The sequence below is a fragment of the Oreochromis aureus genome, linkage group 9 (assembly GCF_013358895.1).
Source record: "Oreochromis aureus strain Israel breed Guangdong linkage group 9, ZZ_aureus, whole genome shotgun sequence".
In the NCBI taxonomy this organism is placed as follows: Eukaryota; Metazoa; Chordata; class Actinopteri; order Cichliformes; family Cichlidae; genus Oreochromis; species Oreochromis aureus.
Genome location: NC_052950.1, coordinates 3,501,940 through 3,527,854, shown reverse-complemented (window position 1 = coordinate 3,527,854; position 25,915 = coordinate 3,501,940). Strand labels below are relative to the sequence as shown.

Genomic DNA, 25,915 nt, shown 5'->3' with positions numbered 1-25,915 from the left:
TGTAGGGACGGTACCTTGCTCAGGGGTACCTCAGAGTAGCCGTTCAGTGGATTCGAACCCCCGACTTTCCGATCACGGGGGGACCACTCTACCTACTGAGCTGTCCCTGCCCCAGACATGGAAGTAAAACTAAAAAAAAAAGGTACAAGACACAAATGACTGTCAAAATAAAACAGGAAGTAACTAATCTCATTAAAATTACGTTAAGCCTAACCGCATTAGCTCGTTAATGCGTTAGTGCTGTGCCGCGTTAATGCGGTTATGGCATTAACATCATTTTAACGAGATTAACGCTGACAGCACTAGAAGGAACCTAAACAGGTAATGCCTAACACAGAGACAAAGACTCGACAAGGTTAAAGGAACATGAGGGAGGCAGAAAACTACAAGATACCAAAAGACTCACATCAGGAAGGAGTTTGTAATCACGGAACTACTTACAACATCACAAGTGAAGAACTCAAATTTGACAACGAGTAAACAAAACCAATAACTAAGGACTCAAAATACTAAATAAATCCCAAATGAAAATGTAAATAATCAAATGGGAACGTAGTAGGGAATACTTAATAAGGATATATTCAAAACGCAGGACTACGACACCAAGCAGTCAGGATGTGCTAGAAGATGCTGTGGCTTCTTTTTCTGTACAGCCAACAGGATTATATATAACCTATTCCAGGTTTATCATCACTGCTGAAATCTAAATCCTGCCCTGATCTGACTTGTCTCGGTGTCATGCTGACAGAAACACGTGTAAAAACTACACTTACAATGTAATATTTTTGCTTCTTCACCACATCAGAGTATTTGAAACCAGCTAATCTGGAACGCTACGGCGTACCACTAAAATTAAGTAGCTGCAACTGTTTTGGACTTCTGCTCCCATCTGCACTTTTTGGGCAGGCGTGTTGTATCAGTCTAAGCCCCAACCACCCACTGTCGTCCTTACGTTCTTGGTCTGTATGCTTTTTATGAAACAGGCGACAGCTGTGTAGTTCCCAGCCAGTGTCCGTGTGAGTGGGATGGCTCCTTGTTTCCAGCTGGAGCTGCTATCACTCAGCACTGCCAGAACTGGTCAGTCTTTCTGAACATTTATAAATGAGTATTCTTTGTTTTTGTCTTTGGTAAAAGAGCTGTCCATAAAAACTTTTTGCCTTTGTGTGTTCAGCTCCTGTGAGGAGGGTGTTTGGAAGTGTGACGGTGTGGCTTGCCCTCCTCCCTCCCCTCCCTGTCTTGAGTCAGAGTTTACCTGTGCTGGGGGACGCTGCATCCCCTCCCAGTGGGTGTGTGACAATGAAGATGACTGTGGTGACGGTTCAGATGAGATCTGTCCGTCCACCTGCTCCCCGGACCAATTCCGCTGTACCAGCACACCGAGGTGAGTCCAAATTAACTTCACTTTATTAAAAAGATTAATTTCCTGTGTGCGGCACTATGAAGGCTCAAACATGTTTGTTGTTGTGTAAAGTTTTACCAGAGCTTGAACCTCTTTAGCCTCCTGTTCTCCATGTACCAGGCAGAAGACATTTATTTTTGTTTTCATGATTTATTCATTTTGAATGTTAGCTGCTGTGGGGTAGCTTACACCTGCTAAATAACAACATTTTGCATAGATATGACCAAACTGCACTGCTGACTTTTCTTTTGTTTTAATTTGCTCCAAAGCACATCTTTATCTTACTGTGAGACACATCCTCAGACGCTTCATCCAATCACACTGAGCAAAGCCCTTTATGCTAGCAGTAGCTGATTTGCATGGCATCACACTGGCCTGGTCAGGTTTTTGTAATGTTGAAAGAATCAGTCTTTCTTTGCCACAAAATCACTGGAGAGAATTAAGTAAATGAACCCCAACCCTGCAGTGGACCGTGTTTGAACCTGGCTCTGCGTTGTGATGGCCACCCAGACTGTGCTGACCAATCAGATGAGGAGTTCTGTGGACCTGCCCCCCCTGTGCCCCTATGCCCACCTGGGGAATTTCAGTGTGCAAATGGAAAGTGTCTGCCAGCCAGCCGTGTTTGCGATGGATGGCTGGACTGTGGCTTTGCTGATGGATCTGATGAGCAAGGTAAACTAGTAAAATAACCTTTTCTTCAAGAAATGCGCTCTATCAGAAACTTGCCTCAGCAGCATACTGTTAAAATGAAATTCCATGAAGTCAGATACTTTGTGAAGCACTGTGTCCTGTTAGCAATGTTCTTTATACATTTAATTATAGGAATAACTGTGAATTATGATGAACTTTACTTTTCTCGGCCCAGACTGTGGTGTAGTTTGTGACGAAGGGGAGTTCCTGTGTGCGGGGGGACGATGTATTCTGTACCTGCATCGATGCGATGGCCACGATGACTGTGGGGACCTCAGTGATGAGAGAGGGTGTGTATTATGAGGTTTGATGCTCTGCACTGGTCTAGTCTTTTTAGTCTGTTTTACAAGGACCGTATAAGATGGTTAGTAGAAGATTTTGTTTTCTTTTTGTCTTTACCTCGACCATTCATCTGCATGAACATTTCATATGACTGTCTTTGTAGGTGTGTGTGCGCACCAGGAGAGTTTCAGTGTCGAGGAGACCAGTGCGTCCCCGCAGACAGAGTGTGTGATGGAACCAAAGACTGTCCCTCTGGAATCGATGAGGCTGTCTGTCCAAGTAAAGGTACAAAACCCCCCAAAGTAATATAATATCCATCCATCTATCCATCCATCCATCCATCCATCCATTCATCCATCCATCCATTCATCCATCCATCCATCCATCCATCCATCCATTTATCCATCCATCCATCCATCCATCCATCATCCATCCATCCATCCATCCATCATCCATCCATTCATCCATCCATCATCCATCCATTCATCCATCTATCCACCCATCTATCCATCCATCCATCCATCCATTTATCCATCCATCCATCCATTTATCCATCCATCCATCCATCCATCCATCATCCATCCATTCATCCATCTATCCATCCATTTATCCATCCATCCATCCATCCATCCATCCATCCATCTATCCATCCATCCATCCATCCATCCATCCATTTATCCATCCATCCATCCATCCATCCATCCATCATCCATCCATCATCCATCCATCCATCCATTCATCCATCCATCCATCCATCCATCCATCATCCATCCATTCATCCATCTATCCATCCATCCATCCATCCATCCATCCATCCATTTATCCATCCATCCATCCATCCATCCATCCATCCATCCATCATCCATCCATTCATCCATCCATCCATCCATCCATCATCATTCCATCCATCCATCCATCCATCCATCCATCCATCCATCATCCATCCATTCATCCATTCATCCATCCATTTATCCATCCATCCATCCATCCATCCATCATCCATCCATTCATCCATCCATCCATCCATCCATCCATCCATCCATCCATCCATCCATCCATCCATCCATTTATCCATCCATCCATCCATCCATCCATTCATCCATCTATCCATCCATCCATCCATCCATCCATCCATCCATCTACCCATCCATCCATCCATCCATCCATCCATTCTCTTCCTCTTATCATTGTCCGAGTCGTGGGGGAGTCTATCCCAGCCCCACTAACTCATATGATAACTACTAACAGTTAAAAACATTTTCTCAAATACACTACCAATTACGCAGTTTAAGCGGTTCTGTGTTTGTGGCAGTGACCTGTGCTCCGGACCAGTTTGCCTGTGGTGATGGTACATGTGTTGCCATCACTAAGCTGTGTGATGGAGCCACTGACTGTCCAGGAAGAGAGGATGAGAACAGAACCAACTGCTTCACCAATACCACAACACCATCACTCCTGCCTGTCACACCAATGTCTGGTAATGTCATTTAAAGGTTATGGAAAAGTGTTTCTAGTACATAAACACCTAGTCAGAGGTTGTTCTTAGACATTTCTCCCATTGTTATATGTCTTTCTTCTTTTTGCTTTTTTGCCTAATTCCCAGTTTTCTGTATTTGATAAGATGATCTACTCCCCAAGGTGTTACCATTTCATTTTGCTTTGACTCTGCTGTGCTGGGACATTTCTCAGAAAAAGCCCTGTGTTACACATAACTCATTATTTTTCTTAAAAGTAATGCAGTATGGTACTTAATTACTCAGTGAAGAAAGCGATTCGTGAAACCACTTGTTACATTATTTTCTCATTACAATGTAAACAACCTTAAACGCACTGTCAAATAATTACCAGCAAAAATACATTTGTTTGACGTTTTTTTTCTATCCAGTTAAAAGATGATCCTAAAAATGATTCTAAAGTGACCACAGATATGAGGCAGATGAAGTGCTTAACGTGTACAGAATAGAGTACAGCATGCATGTGTGGTTAGATGTACATCTCAAGTTTTCAGAGGGGTCATTAAGACTAGAAGAGTGCCCTATAAAGCCAGCCCATTCCATCCTTTGTGGTTCTTCTGGAATATTTTTTGCCATTTGACCTATAACTGACCAATACCTGATGCATCCGTTATTTTGAAGGTCCTTTTCCGATTAATGTGCTAAGAGGTACAATTTTAACTTCAGTGGTCACCAGAACACAAAAATAGCATTTCAGTGTCTTAAATTTGCCACAAAATTTGGATTCAAAAGCTTTTTTTCCTGTGAATTAAATTTCTAATACACATACACAAAGCTATCATCCTGCTGCCTCAATACAGAATAATGACAGCATCAACATCTTTGAAAGAAATGCTAATCTAATTTTTGTTACTGCCATCCTATTCAGGACCTGTTGAATATACAGGGGGGGGGCCATTTATATGGATACACCGTAATAAAATGGGAATGGTTGGTGATGTTAAAGTCCTGTTTGTGGCACATTAGTATATGTGAGGGGGCAAACTCCTCAAGATGGGTGGTGACCATGGTGGCCATTTAGAAGTCGGCCATCTTGGATACAACTTTTGTTTTTTCAATAGGAAGAGGGCCATGTGACACATCAAACTTATTGGTAATGTCACAAGAAAAACAATGGTGTGCTTGGTTTCAACGTAACTTTATTCTTTCATGAGTTATTTACAAGTTTCTCTTTGTTCACAGCCATTGACATGTCGAAGAGGTTAACATGTGAGGAGCGGATCGAAATTGTGTTGATATCTGGTGAACGCAGTAACCGGGTCATTGCAGCAGATTTCAATGCAAGACACCCTACGCGACCACCCATCTCCCATGCTACAGTTAGCAAACTGCTTGCTAAGTTTCGTGAAACTGGTTCAGTGTTGGATTTGCCAAAATGTGGACGCAAGAAAACTGTCACTAATGAAGAAACATCAGTGACTGTCCTAGCTTCATTCAGCAAGAGCCCACAGCGTAGCACTCGCCGCATGTCACTGGAGAGTGGCATTAGTCGAACATCCCTTCGGCGGATATTAGCTACTCACAAATGGCACCCTTACAAACTCCAGCTACTGCAGCATCTCAACGAGGATGACCCAGATCGGTGCACAGAATTTGCAGAATGGGCAAAACAAAAATTGGAACAGGACCCTCAGTTCACGCAGAAGATTTTGTTCAGTGATGAGGCAAACTTTTATGTGAATGGTGAAGTTAACAAACAAAACCACCGCTATTGGTCTGACACTAACCCACATTGGATGGATCCTCCAAGACTGTTGGAACAACAAAAGTGATGGTTTGGTGTGGTATATGGGGTACAACGATAGTGGGTCCATTCTTCATCAATGGAAACCTCAAGGCCACTGGATATTTGAAGTTGCTACATGATGATGTGTTTCCCTCTTTATGCACTGAAGCTGGCACGTTCCCTGAGTTTTTCCAGCAAGATGGTGCACCACCACATTATGGGTGCCAGGTCCCAGCATTCCTAGATGAACAGTTTCCTGGAAAGTGGATTGGTCGTTGTGGGCCAGTTGAATGGCCCCAAGGTCTCCCGATCTGACCCCTTAGACTTTTATCTTTGGGGTCATCTGAAGGAATTGTCTATGGTGTGAAGATACGAGATGTGCAGCACCTGAAACTACAGATACTGGATGCCTGTGCTGGCATTTCTCCTGCGGTGTTGCTATCAGTGTGTGAAGAGTGGGAGAAGAGGGTTGCATTGACAATCCAACACAATGGGCAGCACATTGAACATAGTTTATAAGTGGTCAGAAACTTGTAAATAACTCATGAAAGAATAAAGTTACGTTGAAACCAAGCACACCATTGTTTTTCTTGTGACATTACCAATAAGTTTGATGTGTCACATGGCCCTCTTCCTATTGAAAAAACAAAAGTTGTATCCAAGATGGCCGACTTCTAAATGGCCACCATGGTCACCACCATCTTGAGGAGTTTGCCCCTCACATATACTAATGTGCCACAAACAGGACTTTAATATCACCAACCATTCCCATGTTATTACGGTGTATCCATATAAATGGCCCACCCTGTATAATATTTATACATATATCATATATATAATGTCTCTGATACCTTTTGGTTCTCCAGCTTGCAGGTCTTATGAGTTCAGCTGTGCCACTGTTGGGCAGTGTGTGCCTCAGGCCTGGCGCTGCGATGGAGAAACAGATTGTATGGATGGCAGTGATGAGCAGCAGTGTGGCGCCCCGTGTGGCTCCGGCCAGGTGCCTTGTGTCAGTGGGGACCAGTGCGTGGACTACCAGCAGCTCTGTGATGGGACCCCACATTGCAGGGATGCGTCAGATGAGAGTATCGACAACTGTGGTATGTTAATGTATATACTGTACAGTTATAGGTTCTAAGCATCAAGAATAAAACCCTAGACTCAATATGATCAGGCCAAAAAGAGCAGTTTGCCCTATCCTCTGTCTACTAGGCTCTACCCGGATACCTCCCTGTTTAGGCAGCTTCCCATGTGACAACCGCACCTGTGTGAACATGTCACAGGTCTGCAATGGTGTCCCAGACTGTCCACGGGGCGACGATGAGTTGGTGTGTGGTGAGTTCTCATTAGATAAAGAGAAGGCATGTAAGCCTGGAGTGAGAAAACGAGTGACCCTGATGACGCTATGCTGCAGTCACAGCCAGGCTTTCATTAAAAGATGTCACCAGGACTAAAAAGGACACAAGCTTGATTGTATTAACTCCCCTGTTCTCTTGTACGGTCATTAATATATTTGACATCTTGTTCTGTTAAGATAAAACTGTCTCACCAGCACTTCCTGGCAGCAACACCACTGTCACCTGCTCTGAGTTCACCTGTATGGATGGAACCTGTGTGCCTTTTAACGTGGTAAGTTAAACCCCGCCCCAACACGGCATCTATATTTTGGAGAAATGATCAAGGACATGAAGATAATCTTTTGTTGCTTTCCTGCTGGTTTGGATAGAAGACAAAAATGTGATACAGTAGTATAAGTTATAAGTTATTTGCATTTTCACATGACCAGTATCTGTTTCAAATACACATTTTTACATTTATATTTTAATTTGCTCTTTCTAGTTTTTTCTGTCTCATCTCTTTATCTGCCTCTTCCATCACAACACTCTCTCCTTCATCTCCATCTCATCCTATTCCTCCTTACCTCAAGCCTAAGAATTCCTACATTATAAGCTAATGCTTCGCTAGCTAATATTAGACTACAGTGTCCTAAAAGTCTGTAGTTTTTAAGTGCATCTGAAATTTTCCTGAGTTTTACTGCATTCTCACATCACATATGAGTTTACTTGCTAAGTGTGAGTTGCCCACTTCAAAGATTCACTTGAAATTAAGTTTCGGTAACAGCAGAGAATAGCAGCTAACAGGAGCTAACAGGAGCTAATAGCAGCTATCATGAGCTAACAGCAGCTAATAACAGCTAACAGGCAAAAACAGCAGCATGTCCTGGCCCCAGCAGAAAATTACAGATTACCATTGCTCTCATCAATCACAAATAAGCTACGCTGGCTCATTGACAATGCAAAGGATAATACACTGAGACATATCAATGTCAAAGTGTAATAAAGATCAGGTAAATACCGTAGCAGCGACTAGTGTCCATGGTTCAAGTACCTACATTTCTAAATTTGTTAGCAATCTTGACACAAAACACAAGCATTCAAACTTTTATAGGCCTTCAGATCTCATCTAGTATAATTTGAGGAGTTGTTGATAAGACAGTGATATACATCGTGTGGCGTGAACTCAGAGAGAGTCCCAGGGCTACACTTCACAGCATCAGTAAACACACTTGGATAGCGCAAGTTAGCGCCCGTCTTCAGCCCTCCCATGCTCACTTCTCGACAGAAGCCAGATGCTTCTCATTAAGTATTTTACTTCCTCTGAGGGAGAATATACAAGTGTTCGTTTACTCATAGTTGCCATAATTTATCTTATCTACATAATATTTAGTAGGTTTTTCACTCACTTGACGTGTCATGTTGTCTACAACATGTAATGTGTTTACTTAACGATGTGTGGCTGAACAGGCAACGAAGGGAAAGAAGTCCTTGTGTTACACCAGAAAGTTGGGAGAAGTTTCAGTTGCGTTACTACTTTATTTTCTACTTTATTTTCTATTGCTTGACTGCATCATTCAATCTTGGAATCTGAGTTTATTTGCAGGCCCACATATAAAAGTACACTGCATCTGTTTTTCTCTGTTAATTATACTAAAACTAAGTCAGTTATGTTTTCAAGGAAAGAAGAAAGAAAATGAAAAGTTTCATGTTCAGTGAGCCTGCTCTGTTTTTAGGTGTGTAACGGTGTTCCAGACTGCCCAGACTCCTCATTAGGGTCGCTCGGAGGCCCCACAGACGAGCAGGGCTGTAAAACCTGGAGCTCCTGGGGGCCTTGGAGTCCTTGCAGCACCACCTGTGGGACGGGCTTCATGAGCCGGGAGAGATCATGCCCTCCAGGGGACCCGCTGCACCACTGCCGGGGTCAGGACATCCAGAGGCAGGAGTGTTTCAATACCACCTGTCCTGGTAAGGACATACACAGAAACTGTAACACACATGTTTGGGAATGCAATAGAGATTTCTATAATTTTGGAACATAGGGTTTTATTTTTATAGAATGCTGGAAGAAAAACTGACAAAAAAATTGAAGCATAAAGGAAGAAGTCACAGACGCACACATGACAAAATGTCTGACTCGTCTTCTCTACAGTTGATGGTCGATGGCTGCCGTGGGGGAGCTGGTCAAACTGTTCCAGTGGTTGTGGTGGAGTTCAGGTCAGAAACAGAGCATGCACACCTCCTCTCTACGGAGGACAGGACTGTTCCCAGCTCCCGGGACCATCTAATCTGTCCATGGAGATCAGTAAGCTGTTTGTAAAGACGTTTTATGTTTATTGTTTTATTACTTATTATAAAAGTAATTACTGCCCAGAGAGGAGCTGCTTTGATGGTTTGTGCTTTGTGCAAAAATTAAAAATAAATATTTTTGGATCTCCAAAAATCCTGTATATAAATATGAATATTTTTTATTCTAAGTATACAAAATGTAGATCTGTAGTGTTGATGGAAGTTGTTGCTTTTATTGCTGATGATGGTGGTTGCTTGATGTGGAAATCTGGGCTATTTAAACCAGAAAGGAAGTAACCAGAGTCCAAACTTTCACAAATAAGACTCACTGTCAGGTCAGACTTATAAATACTTAAATGCCATAAACTGCTAATAAATGAGGGAAAGCTAAGGACAACAAGGCGAAAATATGTACAGTGAGATAAATCAGTAAAAATAAAATACTGCATGTCCAGTTCTAAAATGAAGGGATTTTCTATATTCATTTTTTAAGGATTCTTTCCTTATTTTTATACCAGGGTGTTTACCCTCGTTACTTTAACCTGTGTTAAGAAACAGATACTGTACGAGAATTTAGTTAGACAGCTTTTCTTACAGTAGGACTTCCTGCTCTGTCTCTGTGCCTCACTGTAGAACCATGTCTGAATGATGGATGTGACAACACCAGCTGTCCCAGAGGCTTGGTTAGACACAGCTGTGCTCCCTGCCCGTTGTCCTGTGCCCACATCAGCAGTGAGTCCACCTGTGATCCCAGCGCACCCTGCTTCTCAGGTCGGTGCATCCCAGGACACGTGTGGAATGTCCTGTGTGATAAATAAAATGTGGCTTCTTCACCAGTTTAGATTTTTTCAATCACAAGCTTCTCTTTCTCTATTGTATCAATACTTTTAGGATGCTGGTGTCCAGAGGGGCAGGTGATGAGCCACACAGGGCAGTGTGTGTCACCAGAGGAGTGTGTGTGTGAGGCGGCGGGTGTGCGCTACTGGCCGGGCCAGCAGATCAAAATGGACTGTGAGGTTTGTGTGTGCGAGAGAGGAAGGCCACAGAGGTGTCAGCCCAACCCTGACTGCTCAAGTGAGTCGCTATAGTCAAATCCACAGCCGAGGCGTACCCACACAGACTGCTATAAAGTCTGAGGAATCTGTTTTGTCACACTTGTAGTCCACTGTGGATGGTCATCATGGTCTGAGTGGGGAGAGTGTTTGGGGCCGTGTGGTGTGCAGAGCGTTCAGTGGTCCTTCCGCAGCCCAAACAACCCCCCCAAACATGCAGATGGTAGAACATGCAGAGGAATTTACAGGAAAGCTCGCCGGTAAGTCTCCTCCTGCTTTCATTGGTTAGAAACTGTGTACTTTTGCAAGACTTTCAGCACTCGTACCTTTTCCAAACATGGTCACTCTCCATGGGATTGCAATCGTCTGACGTGTGCCTCTGTGAGAATTTAGCATTCTTCAACGTGAGCTCAGCAGATGTGTTATCAAGCATTATAAATATTTTGATGAAGAAGTTTTGAACCCCACTAATCACCACTTAATGCCCAAAAAGTAGTCATGCGCTTAAAATAAAATGTATTTAGTTTACTAGACTGCGTGTGTAGCTCATGAGGTCATCCACCAATCAGTTAGATACATGTAACCTTTTCAGAGTTCTTTAAGATGAATTCCAAACTCTGCTTAAACAATCATTTCTTCTCTGTGTGGTGCTGGGTTCTGATCACATGATCATCTGATTATGGCAGGGCCTGGATGATGGATCATTGGCTGTCAGGAATGAAAATGGGTGTCATGGATGAAAGTCCAGTGTTTGCTTTCTGTAGTCTGGTTTCCTCACTTCTTAGTGTTGACAGAGTGGAGCAATCCACCCGCTGTTTATGATTATGTTCAAGTAAGAAAAGATGATTAATGTGGGAATAATGTGTAATGTCAGTTACTCTGTAATGTGCTGGCACATTAGCACAGGTGCAGGTCGTGATCGTTATAAAAGTAGCAGCTAAAATATTGTGTACCCTGATCCAAGAATGGAAATGTCTTCCTATACATGGGAATCCAACCGTGTACCAGGCATTTCTCCCATGCTGTGAGGAAGTATTTTCCATCAGCTCTGGCTTTGTGGTTAGAAAACATGATTGAATCATGACGTCCATCCAGCAACACCTCTGCTGGGTTTCTTTGAAAGAAAATGTCTATCCGTCTTTGTGTCTAACACTGTATTACAACACCCACTGTCGGCGTGTGTGTGTGTGTGCAGGTGTCAGACAGCCCCCTGTGAGGAGTGTGAGTATCACGGTCAGTCCCACACAGTGGGCGACAGATGGTGGTCAGACCAGTGTCAGCTATGCCGCTGTCTTCCCAACCTCACAGTGCAGTGCTCCCCCTACTGTCCATACGCCGCCACTGGCTGCCCTCAGGTAAGAGGATGTGTGTGGCTTTTGTTCATTTTAGTTGGCAAAAGCTACTAAAAATATTTCTAGTTTTTATCAGTGACACATTAGTCTTATTGTTATGTTTTAAATTTTGTTCACCTATCGCCACTTTAGTGTTGTTTACAGACTTCACTGATTAGTGTAACCAATGTGCTTCTTAGGTTTGTGTCCATGTTTTGTGGAACTATAATGGAGTACATCAGCACATTTGTGTATGTGACTGTGTGTAAATGTGTCTTTGTATCTTATTCCATGGAAACATTTGTAATCATCTCCTTCCTCTGCAACCTTTTCTTGCCTCCACGTGGCTGTGTGTCGTGGCAACTCGAGCACACGTGTGACTGAGGTGAATGCTTGTTGTTTGTGCAGGGCCAAAGTCTGGTGCCTGGAGAGGGAGACAGGTGTTGTTACTGCCAAGGTAAAATCTTAACAGTTGTTCTCCTGTTTACGCTGATTAAGTTCTTTCCACTTTAATGGTGGTTGAACTTAAACACGAGGAACTGCCCTCCGTAGTTACTAATGTAACAACCAAATGTCAGATGACGTAATAATAATGATAAATGTTACCGTAATCTCACTTGTGGTGTTTGGAGGGAGAGCATTATTTTTTACTTCTTTTCATTTAAAAAAAAACTTCACTCCTGACACAATCCACCACACAGAGATGTTGTAAAAATGATTTTTAAAGATCAGTGGAACTGATTAAGAAACGTGACAAAGACCATCGATGGTGTGATAAGATGTTGGGAAGCAGCACAACAGAGTACAGCAGTTTATGAGTCCGAAAATCATCCCCCAGATTTTATTTTTTAATTTATATTAAATGGAGTTAAAAACTGAACGAGTACTCTGTGCAGAATCAACCAATTTGTTAGTTTATAGTGTTGCATTCTGGGTAAGTGCTATAATTGGACTGGTAACAAATAATGGCCATACATAACTTTAAAACATGACATTAAGATGAAGTTGGGACTCTTATAGAAACATCATCTGCTGAATTGTTCATGTACAATAAAGGACCTGTAAGTGAACATTTGGTCAACAATAAAATTGCATTATTTCGACGACTGTCTCTTGTTTATGGTAGAAAATCTTGTGTTAATGAATATTCTCTTACCAATGTTTGTATTCTACACCTGCTAGGTGAAAATGGCACAATACTTATAACAATTGGCCCTGTCACTGTGACCTCCAAGCCAGCACAGGTCACTACACCCCTGATTCCCACATACCCTCTTCCTCCTGGAGGTAGGTGCCTTCTTATACCTATTGTTAGATATTTAAAGGTAGATCCTGAGACCATCCAGGAGAGCCAGTTTACTTTCTATTAATCATCTTGTTCAGAAGTTGTCTGCAGTTCAACCAGAGGCTCAGCAGAGGGCACTCATGAGACATTTTTTACACCTCTTAGAAGACAAACATGTTAGCTTTTGCAAACTCAGTACCAACAGTATGTGTGACCTGAAATAAAAATGAAACATTTAAGCCAACAGATTTTATATAAATGATGAGTGCTGCTATCATTTTTTCACCCACTGGTTGTGGATCCAACATTCCCATGTTACTCCTTTGGAGTCTGAAGTAATTACCAATTAGGAGGTGATGCTAAGTTATCAGCTAAAGCTACATTGGTTAGCAAGCAGACACGTACCTGTGTAACGAGCCTCAGTCAACAAAACTGGAGCACAAACATGTTGAACGGTCTCAGAAGTTCACATTATTTGTTAGGTCATTTCATTAGGTATTCCCAAAGGACCGGTTCTGCAAACACTACAGAGTTTCATCTCAGTGACTTCAACTAGTGTAGATGTTACATAGCAGACACGTATCAGCGGCCTGTCTTACAATACCTTCCAGCAGAGGTGGTCAGATTAACAGCAACGATACCAACGCTGGTATCACTCCATGCTAACACAATGAGACTGATGCTTTGTTTCTATCCTCCAGGTTCTGTATGTAATTTCTGAATGATTAATCTTTAATTTATCTCATAAGTCATGATACATTATTTGTTCCTACAAAAGATGCCTTTATAAGTTTAAAGTATTGGTATTGTTATTGGTATCCCTGTGTTTACTCTGTATTGCATCCATACCAAAATCTGCAGTATGGCACAGCACTACCAGCCATGTGCCTGCCTCTAACCCTGTACTTAAATATCTTTTATCAAAACTCCCCCACAGCACAGTTGTTATGAAGAGGAAAACTATTTATATACTAAGTGAAAAGTTATTAAGTGTGTTGTTAAATCACACCAGGAACAGGTGTCTGCTTCTGCTAGATCACTGCTGCTATCACTCATGTCATTGGCTTAACTGTATTGAAAGATATTACTATACAGTTGTAAGCCATAAACTGTGGGAGCATTTAAAAAGTCTTTATAATCTGAGGTGTATCTGTTTTAAATCATGCAAATCTTTTTTTTTTGTCCTTGTTCCTGTTTAGAGGAATGTTGGTCTCCCCTGGGTGTCCAGTCTCTTCCTGCCTCAAGTTTCAGTGCATCTTCACAGCAGGCCGGTCACCCCCCTGATGCAGCTCGTCTGCATGCGTGGGACCCTCACAGTGACCTGCAGGTACTCCACACGTAATCAGACCCCTGAGCATGTCAACCATCATCCTCTTTTTTCCTTTGACTTCTCATAAATTACAATTGATGCTATTTAGTGATATTTTATGAACAAATGCCCGTAAAATTAGTCCCGTATGCCTCGGTTCTGGTTGAGTATTCACTGATAACAATCTTAAAATTCTTCCTGCAGGGCTGGAGTCCGGAACCAGAGGAGTATAAGGACCTACCACAGCGGAGGCCTGACAGCTACACCCGCAACACACAGAGTCCCTATATACAGATAGACCTGCTAAAGCCATACAACATCACTGGTAAACAGGCACACAGTTTACATGCAGTGCATGCTGCTTCAGTGTTTTGTGCACTACATTTTGTCTCTGTGCTCTCCTACAGGTGTGTTGACCCAGGGTGGAGGTGTGTTTGGCACATTTGTGTCCAGCTTCTTCCTCCAGTTCAGCCAGGATGGAAAACAGTGGTACACTTACAAGGAGCTGGTCACCGATGCCCCACCCAGAGCCAAGGTGCAGCAGCAAACCAAAGCGCTTTGCTTTACTTTAAAGGCTTTATTATTTGTCCTAATGATTGTTCTCCTCCCAGGTTTTTCTTGGTAATCATGATGATCGAGGAGTGACAGAGAGCAGACTGGACAGGATCGTGTCGGCTCAGTTTGTCCGCCTCTTGCCCCATGACTTCCAGAATGGCATCTATCTTCGCCTTGAGATCATGGGCTGTGGCGATGGTTGGTGGAAAGGATGCTGGTCTTACATATTGGGTGTTTTTGTGTGTGCGATTCTAAAATGCAGGCTTTACTTTCATCACCAGGTTCTCGCTGGTTACCATCACCCACTCCTCCAGTCTCCCCAGCAGGTGGCTGCAGAGAGAAAGAGTTCCAATGTGAGAACGGTCGCTGCGTGCCAGCAGGTCCTCTGGGCGTGGTCTGCGATGGCGTTAATGATTGTGGGGACAGTTCAGATGAGACCCACTGTGGTGAGCTGTCCACAGAACAGCTCAAAGTTTGCTCTTTAATATTTTATAATAAACATAGAGATTCTTACTAAGCACAACTACTCACTGTGTGCAGGTACGCAACCTTCCACTACAGCCACCAGTCCACGTAGCTGCCCTGCTGGTCAGTTCTCCTGCCCCCCACCAGGGGGCTGCATTGAGGCATGGAAGCGTTGTGATGGAAATCCTCACTGTCCCAGAGGAGAGGATGAAAGTGGATGCCACCCTCATGACAACATTACCGCCCAGTAAGACATGAGGACGGATATCTTTTTTGTTTAACGTAGTAGCATTACAGTTGTTTTCAATTACTCTTCAATATGATCACTACTGTGTAGGCCGTACACACCCACGCCTGCCCCGCTGAGGACTCCATCTATGGCTGCAGTCTCACATCCTGCTGTAAGCCAGTGCAGTCATTTAAGTCCCATTATTTGCATTTGGATTTGAGGTGTTAATATACATACATACAGCCTGAACAGAAAACAGTGCTTTATACTCTGATCTTGTATCTGCAGGACGGTGGCCCGGGATATCACGGTGAGGTTTGTTTTCAGCTGTGTCATTTTTTTTCTTCATTTCGTATGAAGGCTACGTTGAATGAATGTAAAGATCATCATATATCACTGTGGCGAGGCGTGGTCTGCAATGCTGCTGCAGGTGAGATGGACGCACCTGCCCAGCATCTGCAATCACACCTCGCCACTGTAAAATGCTGTGCTGCGGTCATTAGTTGTTGTTGTTGTTGGTATGTGTCCGTCTGTGAGCTGCAGCCGAGGTGTGTAAGTGTACAGCAACTGTTAATAAAGATGCTGCAAAGCATGCAAACATCACTGGGTCTGTCGTGGTTTTATCACAATCACAGGTATCTGCTCCTCTCCTCTTGGACTGGAGGATGGGAGAATTCATTACGGTCAGCTCACCTCGTCCTCCCATCGTGAGAACAACCCTGCCGATGCCGGGCGGCTGAATATAGTCCCAAACATGTGAGACGCTTGTCAAGCCTAAAACAGATCAAACTTATAATACAGTTTCCACTGCTGTCTTTCAGTGTTATCACAGTGGGTCTTAAGTAAACTTTCAACTTCTTGTAAACGCTTGAAGGAGAGATGACAAAAGAGAGCTCATCTCTGTGTCATGTCATTTTCTTTTGTGCTGACAGCCAGGTGATGGAGCCCGGTTGGAGCCCGTTACCTACAGACCCTCAGCCGTATTTTCAGGTGGATTTCTTGGAGCCCATGTGGGTGTCAGGCGTGGTGACACAGGGCACTGAGCGAATGTGGGGTTACCTCACCAAATACCGCCTGGCATTTGCCCTGCACAGCAGCCTTTTCACAGACTTTACTGAGAATGGGAAGCCTGATGGCCCCGCTAAGGTATATTTTACACATTTAAACAGTACCATTAATTATTATTTCAACACTGTAAAACCTAATTACATTTTTTTATATGTTGTCATAAGTTTAACTGATGTTATCCTCTATGGTTAAAAAACCCGGCGTCAGGGTAAAGTGTCTTCTTTGTTGCTGTGCAGGTGTTTGAGGTACGGATGGTGGGCAGGACCCCTGTGACCCGCTGGCTCGGTCGGCTGGTCAGAGCTCGCTACGTGCGCATCATGACTACAGAGTACAGGCACACGTTTTACCTGCGCGTGGAGATCCTCGGCTGCCGAGGAGGTCAGGACATAAACCAAATTATGATAATTATTCCTAATGTTGGATGTACAACCTTCTCTCATCAGGTTATACAAATTGGTTTCTCCTCTTCTGCTTTTGCAGATGAGCTGGTGACCCCCAGCAGTGTGACAACATCTCCCTCTGGTGGTGGGAAAGTGACTGTGCAGCGCTGTGAGCCTGGTCAGTTTTTCTGCCAGCACAGTGACGAGTGCATCTCTGTGTCTCTGCTTTGTGATGGTCGACCAGACTGCAAGGATGATTCTGATGAGATCGGCTGTGGTACGGATAACTTTGATTTTTCTGCTCTCTTTGGCATTCAAAAGTCAGCAGTAAACAAAAACTATGAAGGCCCTTCCTGCACCCACGCTCACTTTCTCATTTCCCATTGTCAGTTTAGCTCATGTGGGTTTTATTTTCTTCATCCTCTTTAGGTACAGCTCCAACAAGAGGCTTTCCAGGTCTGCAAAACCAGACCAGCTCTGCAGGGAGACCCGGTATCCATGGTGACCACACAACAGGTGCCCCAGGCCTGTATACCACCAGGTCTCAGGGTGGACTCCCTGGAGTGCCCACATCAGGAGTCACAGAACCTACTCGATCACAGAAGATCACAACTGCTGGTAAGTGTGAGTCTACATGTGCTGCTGTGTTACGATGATGCAGCAGTGGACGAGATCCTGCAGGTAATGTAGGAGAGAAGTGAGAGGAATCGAGAATTAAATCTTTTCATCCAGACATTACTTTGTACTTTTGCTGCTCTTTTGCTCCGTCACCTGTTTAACAAGCAACCTGTGACCTGACGCACCGCTCTGTCAATGTAATACTCATGTTTATTACGTTTTATTATAACCATGAACTTGATACAAGTATCTAAATTCTTATTTTAACTCTCTCATTAACGACCCCCATTTAATTATGTCAAACATCTGTATGTTTCTGTTGATTTCCACCTGGGCCACACCTACATTTAGGGGTGATTTTTGACAGCAATTTAACCTTAAACAGATAAATAATGTAGTCAAAACCAGTTTCTTTCATCTTTGCCTAACTGCAAAAGTTAAGCCCTTTCTCTGTTTCAGAGATTTTGAGAAAGCGATCCATGCTTCATCTCATCTCGCCTCGACTTCTGTAATAGCCTCTACTCCGGTGTTACCTCGACATCAATTGGCCGACTGCAGCTAGTCCAAAACGCTGCAGCACGGCTCCTAACTGGCACACGCAAGCGAGATCATATAGCTCCTATACCTGCATCACTACACTGGCTGCTGGTCAGCTTTCAATTTGACTTTAAGATCTTAACGCTTGTTTTTAAGACGTTGCATGGACCAGCCCCTGCATATCTTGCTGATCTCCTAACCTCGTATTCTCCCCAAGATCCTTGAGGTCTGCAGACCAAATGCTTTTGCTTGTCCCGAGGTCCAGACTAAAACACAGAGGAGACCGGGCGTTTGCCTTTGCATATCAGATCCTCCTCAACACTGGATACTTTTAAAATCCGTGTAAAGACCCATTTTTATTCTCCGGCTTTTGCTTCATCATGAGTTTGTTACCATTATTCTTTTATGATTTTATTCTCTTCTATAACACTATTCTATTTTTCTTTTATGTCTTCTGCTTTGTCCATTTTATTGTTCAGTACTTTGGTCAACACTTGTTGTTTTTAAAAAGTTCTATATAATAAATTTGAACTTAAACTTGAACTACATTTAACCTCAGAGGTCACTACAGGTCATCCTGGACTGCATCTCAGCACGCGACTCGACTCGGGTACGCCCGGTCTTCGATCCACTAAAGGTTGGAGCCATGCTGTTAGCATTTATGCTAAAACTAAGTCTCTTGACAAGAGAAAAAGGACTGTAACCTCTGTGCTCTACTGACTGACAGCCCCCGTGATCACCACCAGCCCCCGTGATACCGGCTTACCCAGAGTGATTTGCGTGCAGGGCCAGTTTGCGTGCGGATCGTTTGGTTGTGTCGACTCAGCACAAGTGTGCGATGGGATACGGGACTGTTTGGATGGGTCAGACGAGCAGCACTGTGGTCCGCATGAGTAACTTTACAAACACCATGGATGTAGAGTTGGAGGAGTTATACATCCAGATTCTTAGATGTTCACTAATTGTTTTTCATTTTTATCGACTGTGTCAGGCACCACAGCCAGGCCGGCAGTGACTCCGCAGCGGCCCACGGTGCCCAGCCCGTGCTCTCCCAAGCAGTTCTCCTGTGACAGTGGGGAGTGTGTTCACCTGGACCGCAGGTGTGACCTGCAGAAGGACTGCGTAGATGGATCTGATGAAAAAGACTGTGGTAGGCCGTACGTGCACCTTACAGTGGTGATGTGACCCAACAGTGAATATTTTTAAGGTTCCCTCTGGTCTCCTTTCTTCCAGTGGACTGTATCATGTCCCCGTGGACAGCGTGGAGCGCCTGCAGTGTATCATGTGGTCTTGGCTCCTTGTTCCGGCAGAGGGACATATTAAGGGAAGCTCTGCCGGGAGGAGCTTGTAGCGGAGATCAGTTTGACAGTCGAGCCTGCTTTCCTCAAGCGTGTCCAGGTCTGGCCTCGACCTCCATAATGAGATGCATGTTTGCCTATTATCCAGTAATAGTTAATGCAACGGCAGCCCGTCTCCTGTTGTAGTTAATGGTCACTGGTCAGAGTGGACAGAGTGGTCGGAATGTGACGCCCGCTGTGGAGGAGGAGTCAGGCAGAGGAACCGGACCTGCTCAGCTCCGCCCCCTAAGAACGGTGGACGGGACTGTGAGGGGATGACCAGGCAGAGCCAGAGCTGCAACATCCAGCCCTGCACCAAAGACACGGACACACAGACAGGTCATTGAGATGCGACGACCCTGAAATCACCTGATCGTTCTGATTACCTGCTTGAAAGCATAAAAACATTTGAAACGTCTGCACTGTTATTAAAACGACAGGTTGTGTCCGTGGCATGGTGTTGGTAACAGAGGAAGACTGTCAGGCCGGGAGAGTCGATCCTTGTCCTCCTACTTGCTCACATCTCAGCTTGGACAGCAACTGCACTGCTGAGTGTATTTCGGGTAGGATGCACAGTAGATTTGACTCTAGGCCGGTGTTGGCGCTGCACAGCGCAAAAACAAAATTCAGTGGTCTTCTAGCCTTTGAGAACACAGTTTCTGAACATTAATTATGTGTTATTTTACAAGATTTATCCAAATGTAGCTGAAACAGCGATTAAGGCATGAATGATGTCTTTCTCCAGGCTGTCGTTGTCCCTACGGGCTGTACCTTCAAGAGGGACGATGTGTGAATTCAAGCCAGTGTGTCTGTCACTGGGATGGCCAAACACTGCAGCCGGGACAGGTGGTCACCAGGGACCAGTGTACCACGTGGTAAGACCCACTCTCAGCTCTTTGTGCCTGAAACGAAAGATGATACTAAATAAACACATCAGTCCCAATTCAAGTTTCTGTCGACTTTCTTTGTGTTTGTAATAAAATAGTGAGAATCATAATGAGCACTGCTGGACAGCATTGTTTGCACTGAAGAATTGCTCAAATCTGATTATTTTATTTATTTATTTTAACAGGGACAGTGTACATTAACACACAGAGTTAGCCGTAGCTAATTTTCAGCCATAGTGCGGGCTGGATCTGAAAAGCCACCTATAAATGCATCAACAAACAAACGGATTACTAATCCATCAATCTTTTAGCTCATGTTTAAAAATACTTTATGTATTCTGAATTGAATTGCTTATTCTTACAGTAAGTGCAAAGATGGGCAAGTGACATGTGACAGAGCTGCCTGTGTTGTAACCTGTCACTGGTCAGCCTGGTCGTCATGGTCACCATGTGATGTAACCTGTGGTCTGGGGCTACAACAACGTTACAGGTAAGCTTGTTTAGTTTGATATATGTTTTAAAGTAGCTCAGTCTGTTCCAGGACCTGCCTGCAAACTCTTGCCACATGAGGACGGGCATCGCTGAACACTAGGAGGAACCCAGGATCCACTAACAGTGGGTCCAAGGATCTCATCCTGGTACTTCATGGCAGTCAGGGTGCCGTTGCCTAGCATGTAGAAGTCTGTGTGTCCCTCTGTGAATATGGTTCCCCAGACCATCACTGACCCACCACCAAACTGATCACGCTGAACGATGTTACAGTCAGCATAACAATGAAGAAGGTGAACCTGAAAAGCACAGGGCGCCAGTTCTGATGATCTATGTCGGGTTTCACGGTGTTGGGCAGTGAGCACAGAGGTTGTCCCTGTAGTGCAGCTGTTGTTAATTTCATTATAACACCAAAGCAGCAAAAACTGATCAACGACCCCCTCTGCTACTTAACTGACACATCAATGTCCCACAAGTTTAACTGACTTGATGCTGTCCGCTGAATAAAAAGCCTTCCTTTCATTTTTAACAACATACTGACAGTTTCTTTTGACACTCAGTAACACTAACTGCCTGTTTCTTGCATTATACAATCTGTTTCTGATGTGAAACACATTATCAGTGTTCAGTTTCTTGGCTGTAAATGTTTATATAATTGATCATTTCTGTATCACTTACTGTTTGGACTAGCAAATTTTTAATTGCTAAGTTTTTTTAACCCTGGCCGTGTCTCCTCAGGTCTCCAGTGATTCCAGCAGGAGCAGTCAGAGTTCAGCCCTGTCCAGGAGACTCCTCTGAGGCTCAGCGTTGCTCCAGCACATGTTTCCCTGGTATATTACACTCACAGCTCCAACACACAACAGTGACACTGATGTTACGGTGTTGGGTTTTGTTTTTATCAGAGAAATACAGCTAAGAGCTTAAATTTCTTTTGCACAGAAGTTTAAGTTGTTCTTGTGTAAGTTAGATGAGTTAATATCAAGCATCATTGTTTTGTCCAAACGTGTGTAAATCTGGGTCCTGAGTTCAATTCCACCATCAGGCCGGGGTCTTTCTGTGTGGAGTTTGCATGTTCTCCCCGTGTTTGCGTGGGTTCCCTCCGGGTACTCCGGCTTCCTCCCACCGTCCAAAGACATGCGGTTTGAGGGGATAGGTTAATTGGATAATCCAAATTGTCACTAGGTGTGAATGTGTGAGTGAATGTGAGCGTGAATGGTTGTCTGTCCCTGTGTGTTGGCCCTGCGACAGACTGGCGACCTGTCCAGGGTGTACCCCGCCTCTCGCCCTATGACAGCTGGGATAGGCTCCAGCGCCCCCCGCGACCCTGGAAAGGATAAGCGGAAGCGAATGGATGGATGGATGGGTGTGTAAATCTGTTCTGTGCTACATGTACAAAGTTTGAGCAACACAATCCTAAAGGTGATGTAATCCTGCAGCTCAGGAGGTGGAGCAGGTCATCTACTAATTGGAAAGTTGATGCTTTTAATCCCTGGCTGCTCCAGTCTGCATGCCAAATGTCCTTGGGCAGCTTACTAACCCCAGATTGCTCTCTGATGCTTCCATCATAGTGTGACTGTGATAGAAAACACTTAGGCATAGAAAAATGTGAAAGTGACCTCTACTCAGGCACAGTAGAAAGCACTGAATAATGAGTCCATTACATTACTTTTTCCTCCTCTTGTTGTGCAGTGCTACCAGGTGGGACATGGAGTAAGTGGACCAGCTGGTCAGAGTGCAGTAAAACATGTTTCAACCACGTAGATGATGTGGGGATGAGGCGGCGATTCCGCAGCTGCACGCCGTTTAACCACACGCAGTCCGCCTGCGATGGAGACAGTGAGGAGCAGGAGCCGTGCAACACTGAGCACTGTCCGGGTATGACACATGTAGACACACAAAGAAAGGATAAATGGTAGCGTTCCCATCAATCCTGGAAAAAAGAGCAAAATGGAAGGCTATAAAGCTGATTGTGTTCTTCTAGTGCCCGGTGGCTGGTCAGCCTGGTCGGCCTGGTCTCAGTGTTCGTCCAGGTGTGACTCTGGTGTCCAGACAAGAGAGAGGTTGTGTAATTCCCCAACACCACAGCATGGAGGTAAAAGCTGTTTTGGGCCTCACATACAGACGCGCGACTGCAACTCTCACCCCTGCTCAGGTACCGTGTTTGTCCCTGTTACGTTTCGCCACCCCGTCCACTGAATATCATGTACAAGTCTTGTTACACTCCTCTCCTCGCAGGTGTGTGTCCAGAGGGCATGACGTATATGACAGTACGAGAGTGCGAGGCTCAGGGTGGCGCGTGCCCACGGGTGTGCTTGGACATGACCTCCACAGAGGTACAGTGTGCCACCACCTGTTACGACGGCTGCTACTGCGCCCCAGGCTTCTACCTGCTCAACAGCAGCTGCGTGCCCCTGGCACAGTGCCCGTGTTACCACCAGGGGGAGATGTACCCAGCTGGCGCCACCCTGCCTGTTGATGCCTGTAATAACTGGTACCTCTCTTTACTCATGGATCGCATTCAAAGAGGAAGATCAAACTTTAGCTCTAACCTTCCATAAATACAGTAATCAATGTCTGAAATCACTTGTTGTTCACTGTGTGTCAAACAGTACATGCACCGATGGAGAAATGGAGTGTGGGACAGCTCCCTGCCCCGGTGAGTGAAAAATGGAAACGTGCTGTTGTTGTCTCCCTCTGTCTCTGTGTTTTCTTGCTTAATGGTTTGTGGCTGCCACCTTATTTTCCTTTGTCGTCTCTCATGTGTGCGTCTGTGTGTTTCTCAGTGGACTGTGGCTGGAGCAGCTGGACACAGTGGAGCGCCTGCAGCCGCACGTGTGACGTTGGTGTGAGGAGGAGGTATCGTTCAGGAACCAATCCTCCTCCTGCGTTCGGTGGTCGTCCCTGCAAAGGAGACAGGGTTGGGATTGATACCTGCAGCATTGAGCCCTGCTTTGGTGAGAACAACTGAATTAGAAAAAAAATATACACTACCAGTCAAAAGTTTTAGAACAGCCCTGGATTACTTCCAGCCCCCTCTGTCTGTATAAAGCAGTGTTGAACACACTGTGGTACCATACCCTCGTCAGCATCAGTCGAACGGTACTGTACTGCAGAAAGTAGTGTGGCGAGAAAAAGGCAATTAACAGTGGAAGAGAGACAGAGCATCATAACACTCATAAATGTAGGTCTGTGCTACAGAGAGACTGCAAAGGAAGTCAAGGTGTCAGTGAGTTCAGTTTCCTTCAGCGTCAAAGGCTCAGAAACAAACTGTGACAGGAAGGTCTGCAGAGCCAAAGACACGACTGAACCAGAGGACAAGTTTCTGAGAGTTAACAGCCTGTGTGATCGGCGGCTCACAGGACAACAGCTTCAAGCACAGCTTAATAGTGGTCGTAATAAGAAAGTCTCAGTTTCAACTGTGAAGAGAAGACTTTGAGCTGCAGGTTTGACAGGATGAGTTGCAGCAAGAAAGCCAGACGTCAGAATAAGACAAAGAGGCTTGTCTGGGCCATGAAACACCACCATTGGACTACTGAAGACTGAAAGAAGGTAATATGGACTGATGAGTCATCACGCAGTATCTTTCTACGCCATCGAGTAGGTGAAAGGATGATTCCACAGTGTGTGGCATCAACTGTCAAACATGGAGGAGGAAGTGTGATGGTCTGGGGCTGTTTGCTGGACCCAGGGTTGCTGACTTGTACAGAGTGAGAGGCTCCCTGAACCAAAACCACAGCATTCTGCAGCTCCATGCAGGACCCTCTGGTATGTGTCTAGCTGGTCAGGAGTTCATCCTACAGCAAGATAATGACCCAAACTTGAGTCCAAGCTGTGCCAGAACTACCTCAGAAAGAAGAACAAGATGGTGAGCTTGGAAACATGGAGTGTCCAGCACAGTCTGCAGACTTAAACCCCATCGAGCTGGTTTGGGATGAACTGGACAGAAGAGTGAAAGCAAAGCAACCTACAAGGTCCACATTTATGGGAACGTCTGCTACAGATATGGGAGAATATTTGATTTCTGTTGCAGACAGAATGACACGGCTGTGTTCAGCTGTTACATCTGCCAAAGGAGGCTACTCTGATGAGTAAAACTTTAGAATGTATTTTGGTCCATAAACCGATTCCATGATTTCTTTTTTAACTCCAACTGCTTATTTTGTACCATGCTTTCATTTCAGAGTGAAATAAGACATTAAACTGCATCATTTTCAATAAAGCTGGAAAAATTGGACTGTTCTGAAACTTCTGACCACTAGAGCGTGCATATGTTCTGAAATTCGAAAATAACTGAAATGAAACCCTTTTAACATAGTGAAAAATTTAAGCTGTGATTTGTCTGAAGGTTTGAAGGAGCCATGGAGTCCATGGTCAGAGTGTTCAGTGACGTGTGGAGGAGGGTACAGGACCCGAACCCGCGGACCCATACGGATTCACGGCACCACGCAGCAGTTCAGCACCTGCAACCTGCAGCCTTGTGGTAACACAAGAACAGCATATATCATAATAACAATAATGATAATAATAATAATAATAATGATAACAATAATAATAATAATGATAATAATAATAATAATAATAACAATAATAATAATGATAATAATAACAATAATAATAATAATGATAATAATAATAGAATTAATTGTATAAAGAACTAAATGTTAGAATAAACATTCAGCAGTGCTTAGGTTAATTTATGAATCTAGCATTATACTGATCCTGGCAATAAGGTTCATATTTAAAAACTGGTACATCAAAAACACATGGAGTATAATATCACACCAAGTCCAGTCAAGACCAATGGCTTTATTGTCATTATAACCATGTGCAGTGGTACAGAACACAGTGGAGCGAGACAATGTTCCTCCAAGACCACGGTGCTGCATATAACACACAATCAACACAGGACTACATAAAGTGCACGTGTGCAAAAACTGCAACAAAACAAAACAAAGACACCAGACAGAACTGAGCGATAACGACACGACAGTACAATAGAAATGTGCAAAACACTGAGCATTGGGCAAAAAGTAACTTGATGTATGAAGGTGTGTGTGTGTGTGTGTGTGTGTGTGTGTGTGTGTGTGTGTGTGTGTGTGTGTGTGTGTGTGTCAGTCCAGTCACTGAGTGTTCAGGAGT

General features: G+C 44.2%; 1 protein-coding gene across 1 annotated transcript in view; it reads left to right on the top strand.

Annotated features, from left to right (window-relative positions):
• The window catches only part of scospondin (subcommissural organ spondin), a 103,547-nt gene that overhangs the window by 20,533 nt on the left and 57,099 nt on the right, over positions 1-25,915 (top strand). The window contains exons 26-68 of the mRNA XM_039617790.1: positions 984-1,077; positions 1,172-1,344; positions 2,265-2,379; positions 2,535-2,656; positions 3,684-3,848; positions 6,478-6,657; positions 7,146-7,237; positions 8,682-8,913; positions 9,098-9,250; positions 9,868-10,005; positions 10,126-10,308; positions 10,396-10,546; positions 11,482-11,641; positions 12,026-12,074; positions 12,800-12,904; positions 14,102-14,204; positions 14,424-14,536; positions 14,619-14,746; positions 14,823-14,964; positions 15,090-15,212; positions 15,307-15,478; positions 15,569-15,632; positions 15,749-15,770; positions 16,096-16,216; positions 16,393-16,606; positions 16,765-16,906; positions 17,009-17,185; positions 17,338-17,486; positions 18,625-18,709; positions 18,788-18,943; positions 19,055-19,213; positions 19,297-19,461; positions 19,548-19,739; positions 19,841-19,963; positions 20,146-20,275; positions 20,652-20,777; positions 21,515-21,606; positions 22,466-22,651; positions 22,758-22,928; positions 23,012-23,267; positions 23,386-23,432; positions 23,560-23,730; positions 25,122-25,270. Coding sequence (XP_039473724.1) covers positions 984-1,077; positions 1,172-1,344; positions 2,265-2,379; positions 2,535-2,656; positions 3,684-3,848; positions 6,478-6,657; positions 7,146-7,237; positions 8,682-8,913; positions 9,098-9,250; positions 9,868-10,005; positions 10,126-10,308; positions 10,396-10,546; positions 11,482-11,641; positions 12,026-12,074; positions 12,800-12,904; positions 14,102-14,204; positions 14,424-14,536; positions 14,619-14,746; positions 14,823-14,964; positions 15,090-15,212; positions 15,307-15,478; positions 15,569-15,632; positions 15,749-15,770; positions 16,096-16,216; positions 16,393-16,606; positions 16,765-16,906; positions 17,009-17,185; positions 17,338-17,486; positions 18,625-18,709; positions 18,788-18,943; positions 19,055-19,213; positions 19,297-19,461; positions 19,548-19,739; positions 19,841-19,963; positions 20,146-20,275; positions 20,652-20,777; positions 21,515-21,606; positions 22,466-22,651; positions 22,758-22,928; positions 23,012-23,267; positions 23,386-23,432; positions 23,560-23,730; positions 25,122-25,270 — 5,990 coding nt within the window. The remainder of the gene's footprint in view (positions 1-983; positions 1,078-1,171; positions 1,345-2,264; positions 2,380-2,534; positions 2,657-3,683; positions 3,849-6,477; positions 6,658-7,145; positions 7,238-8,681; positions 8,914-9,097; positions 9,251-9,867; positions 10,006-10,125; positions 10,309-10,395; positions 10,547-11,481; positions 11,642-12,025; positions 12,075-12,799; positions 12,905-14,101; positions 14,205-14,423; positions 14,537-14,618; positions 14,747-14,822; positions 14,965-15,089; positions 15,213-15,306; positions 15,479-15,568; positions 15,633-15,748; positions 15,771-16,095; positions 16,217-16,392; positions 16,607-16,764; positions 16,907-17,008; positions 17,186-17,337; positions 17,487-18,624; positions 18,710-18,787; positions 18,944-19,054; positions 19,214-19,296; positions 19,462-19,547; positions 19,740-19,840; positions 19,964-20,145; positions 20,276-20,651; positions 20,778-21,514; positions 21,607-22,465; positions 22,652-22,757; positions 22,929-23,011; positions 23,268-23,385; positions 23,433-23,559; positions 23,731-25,121; positions 25,271-25,915) is intronic.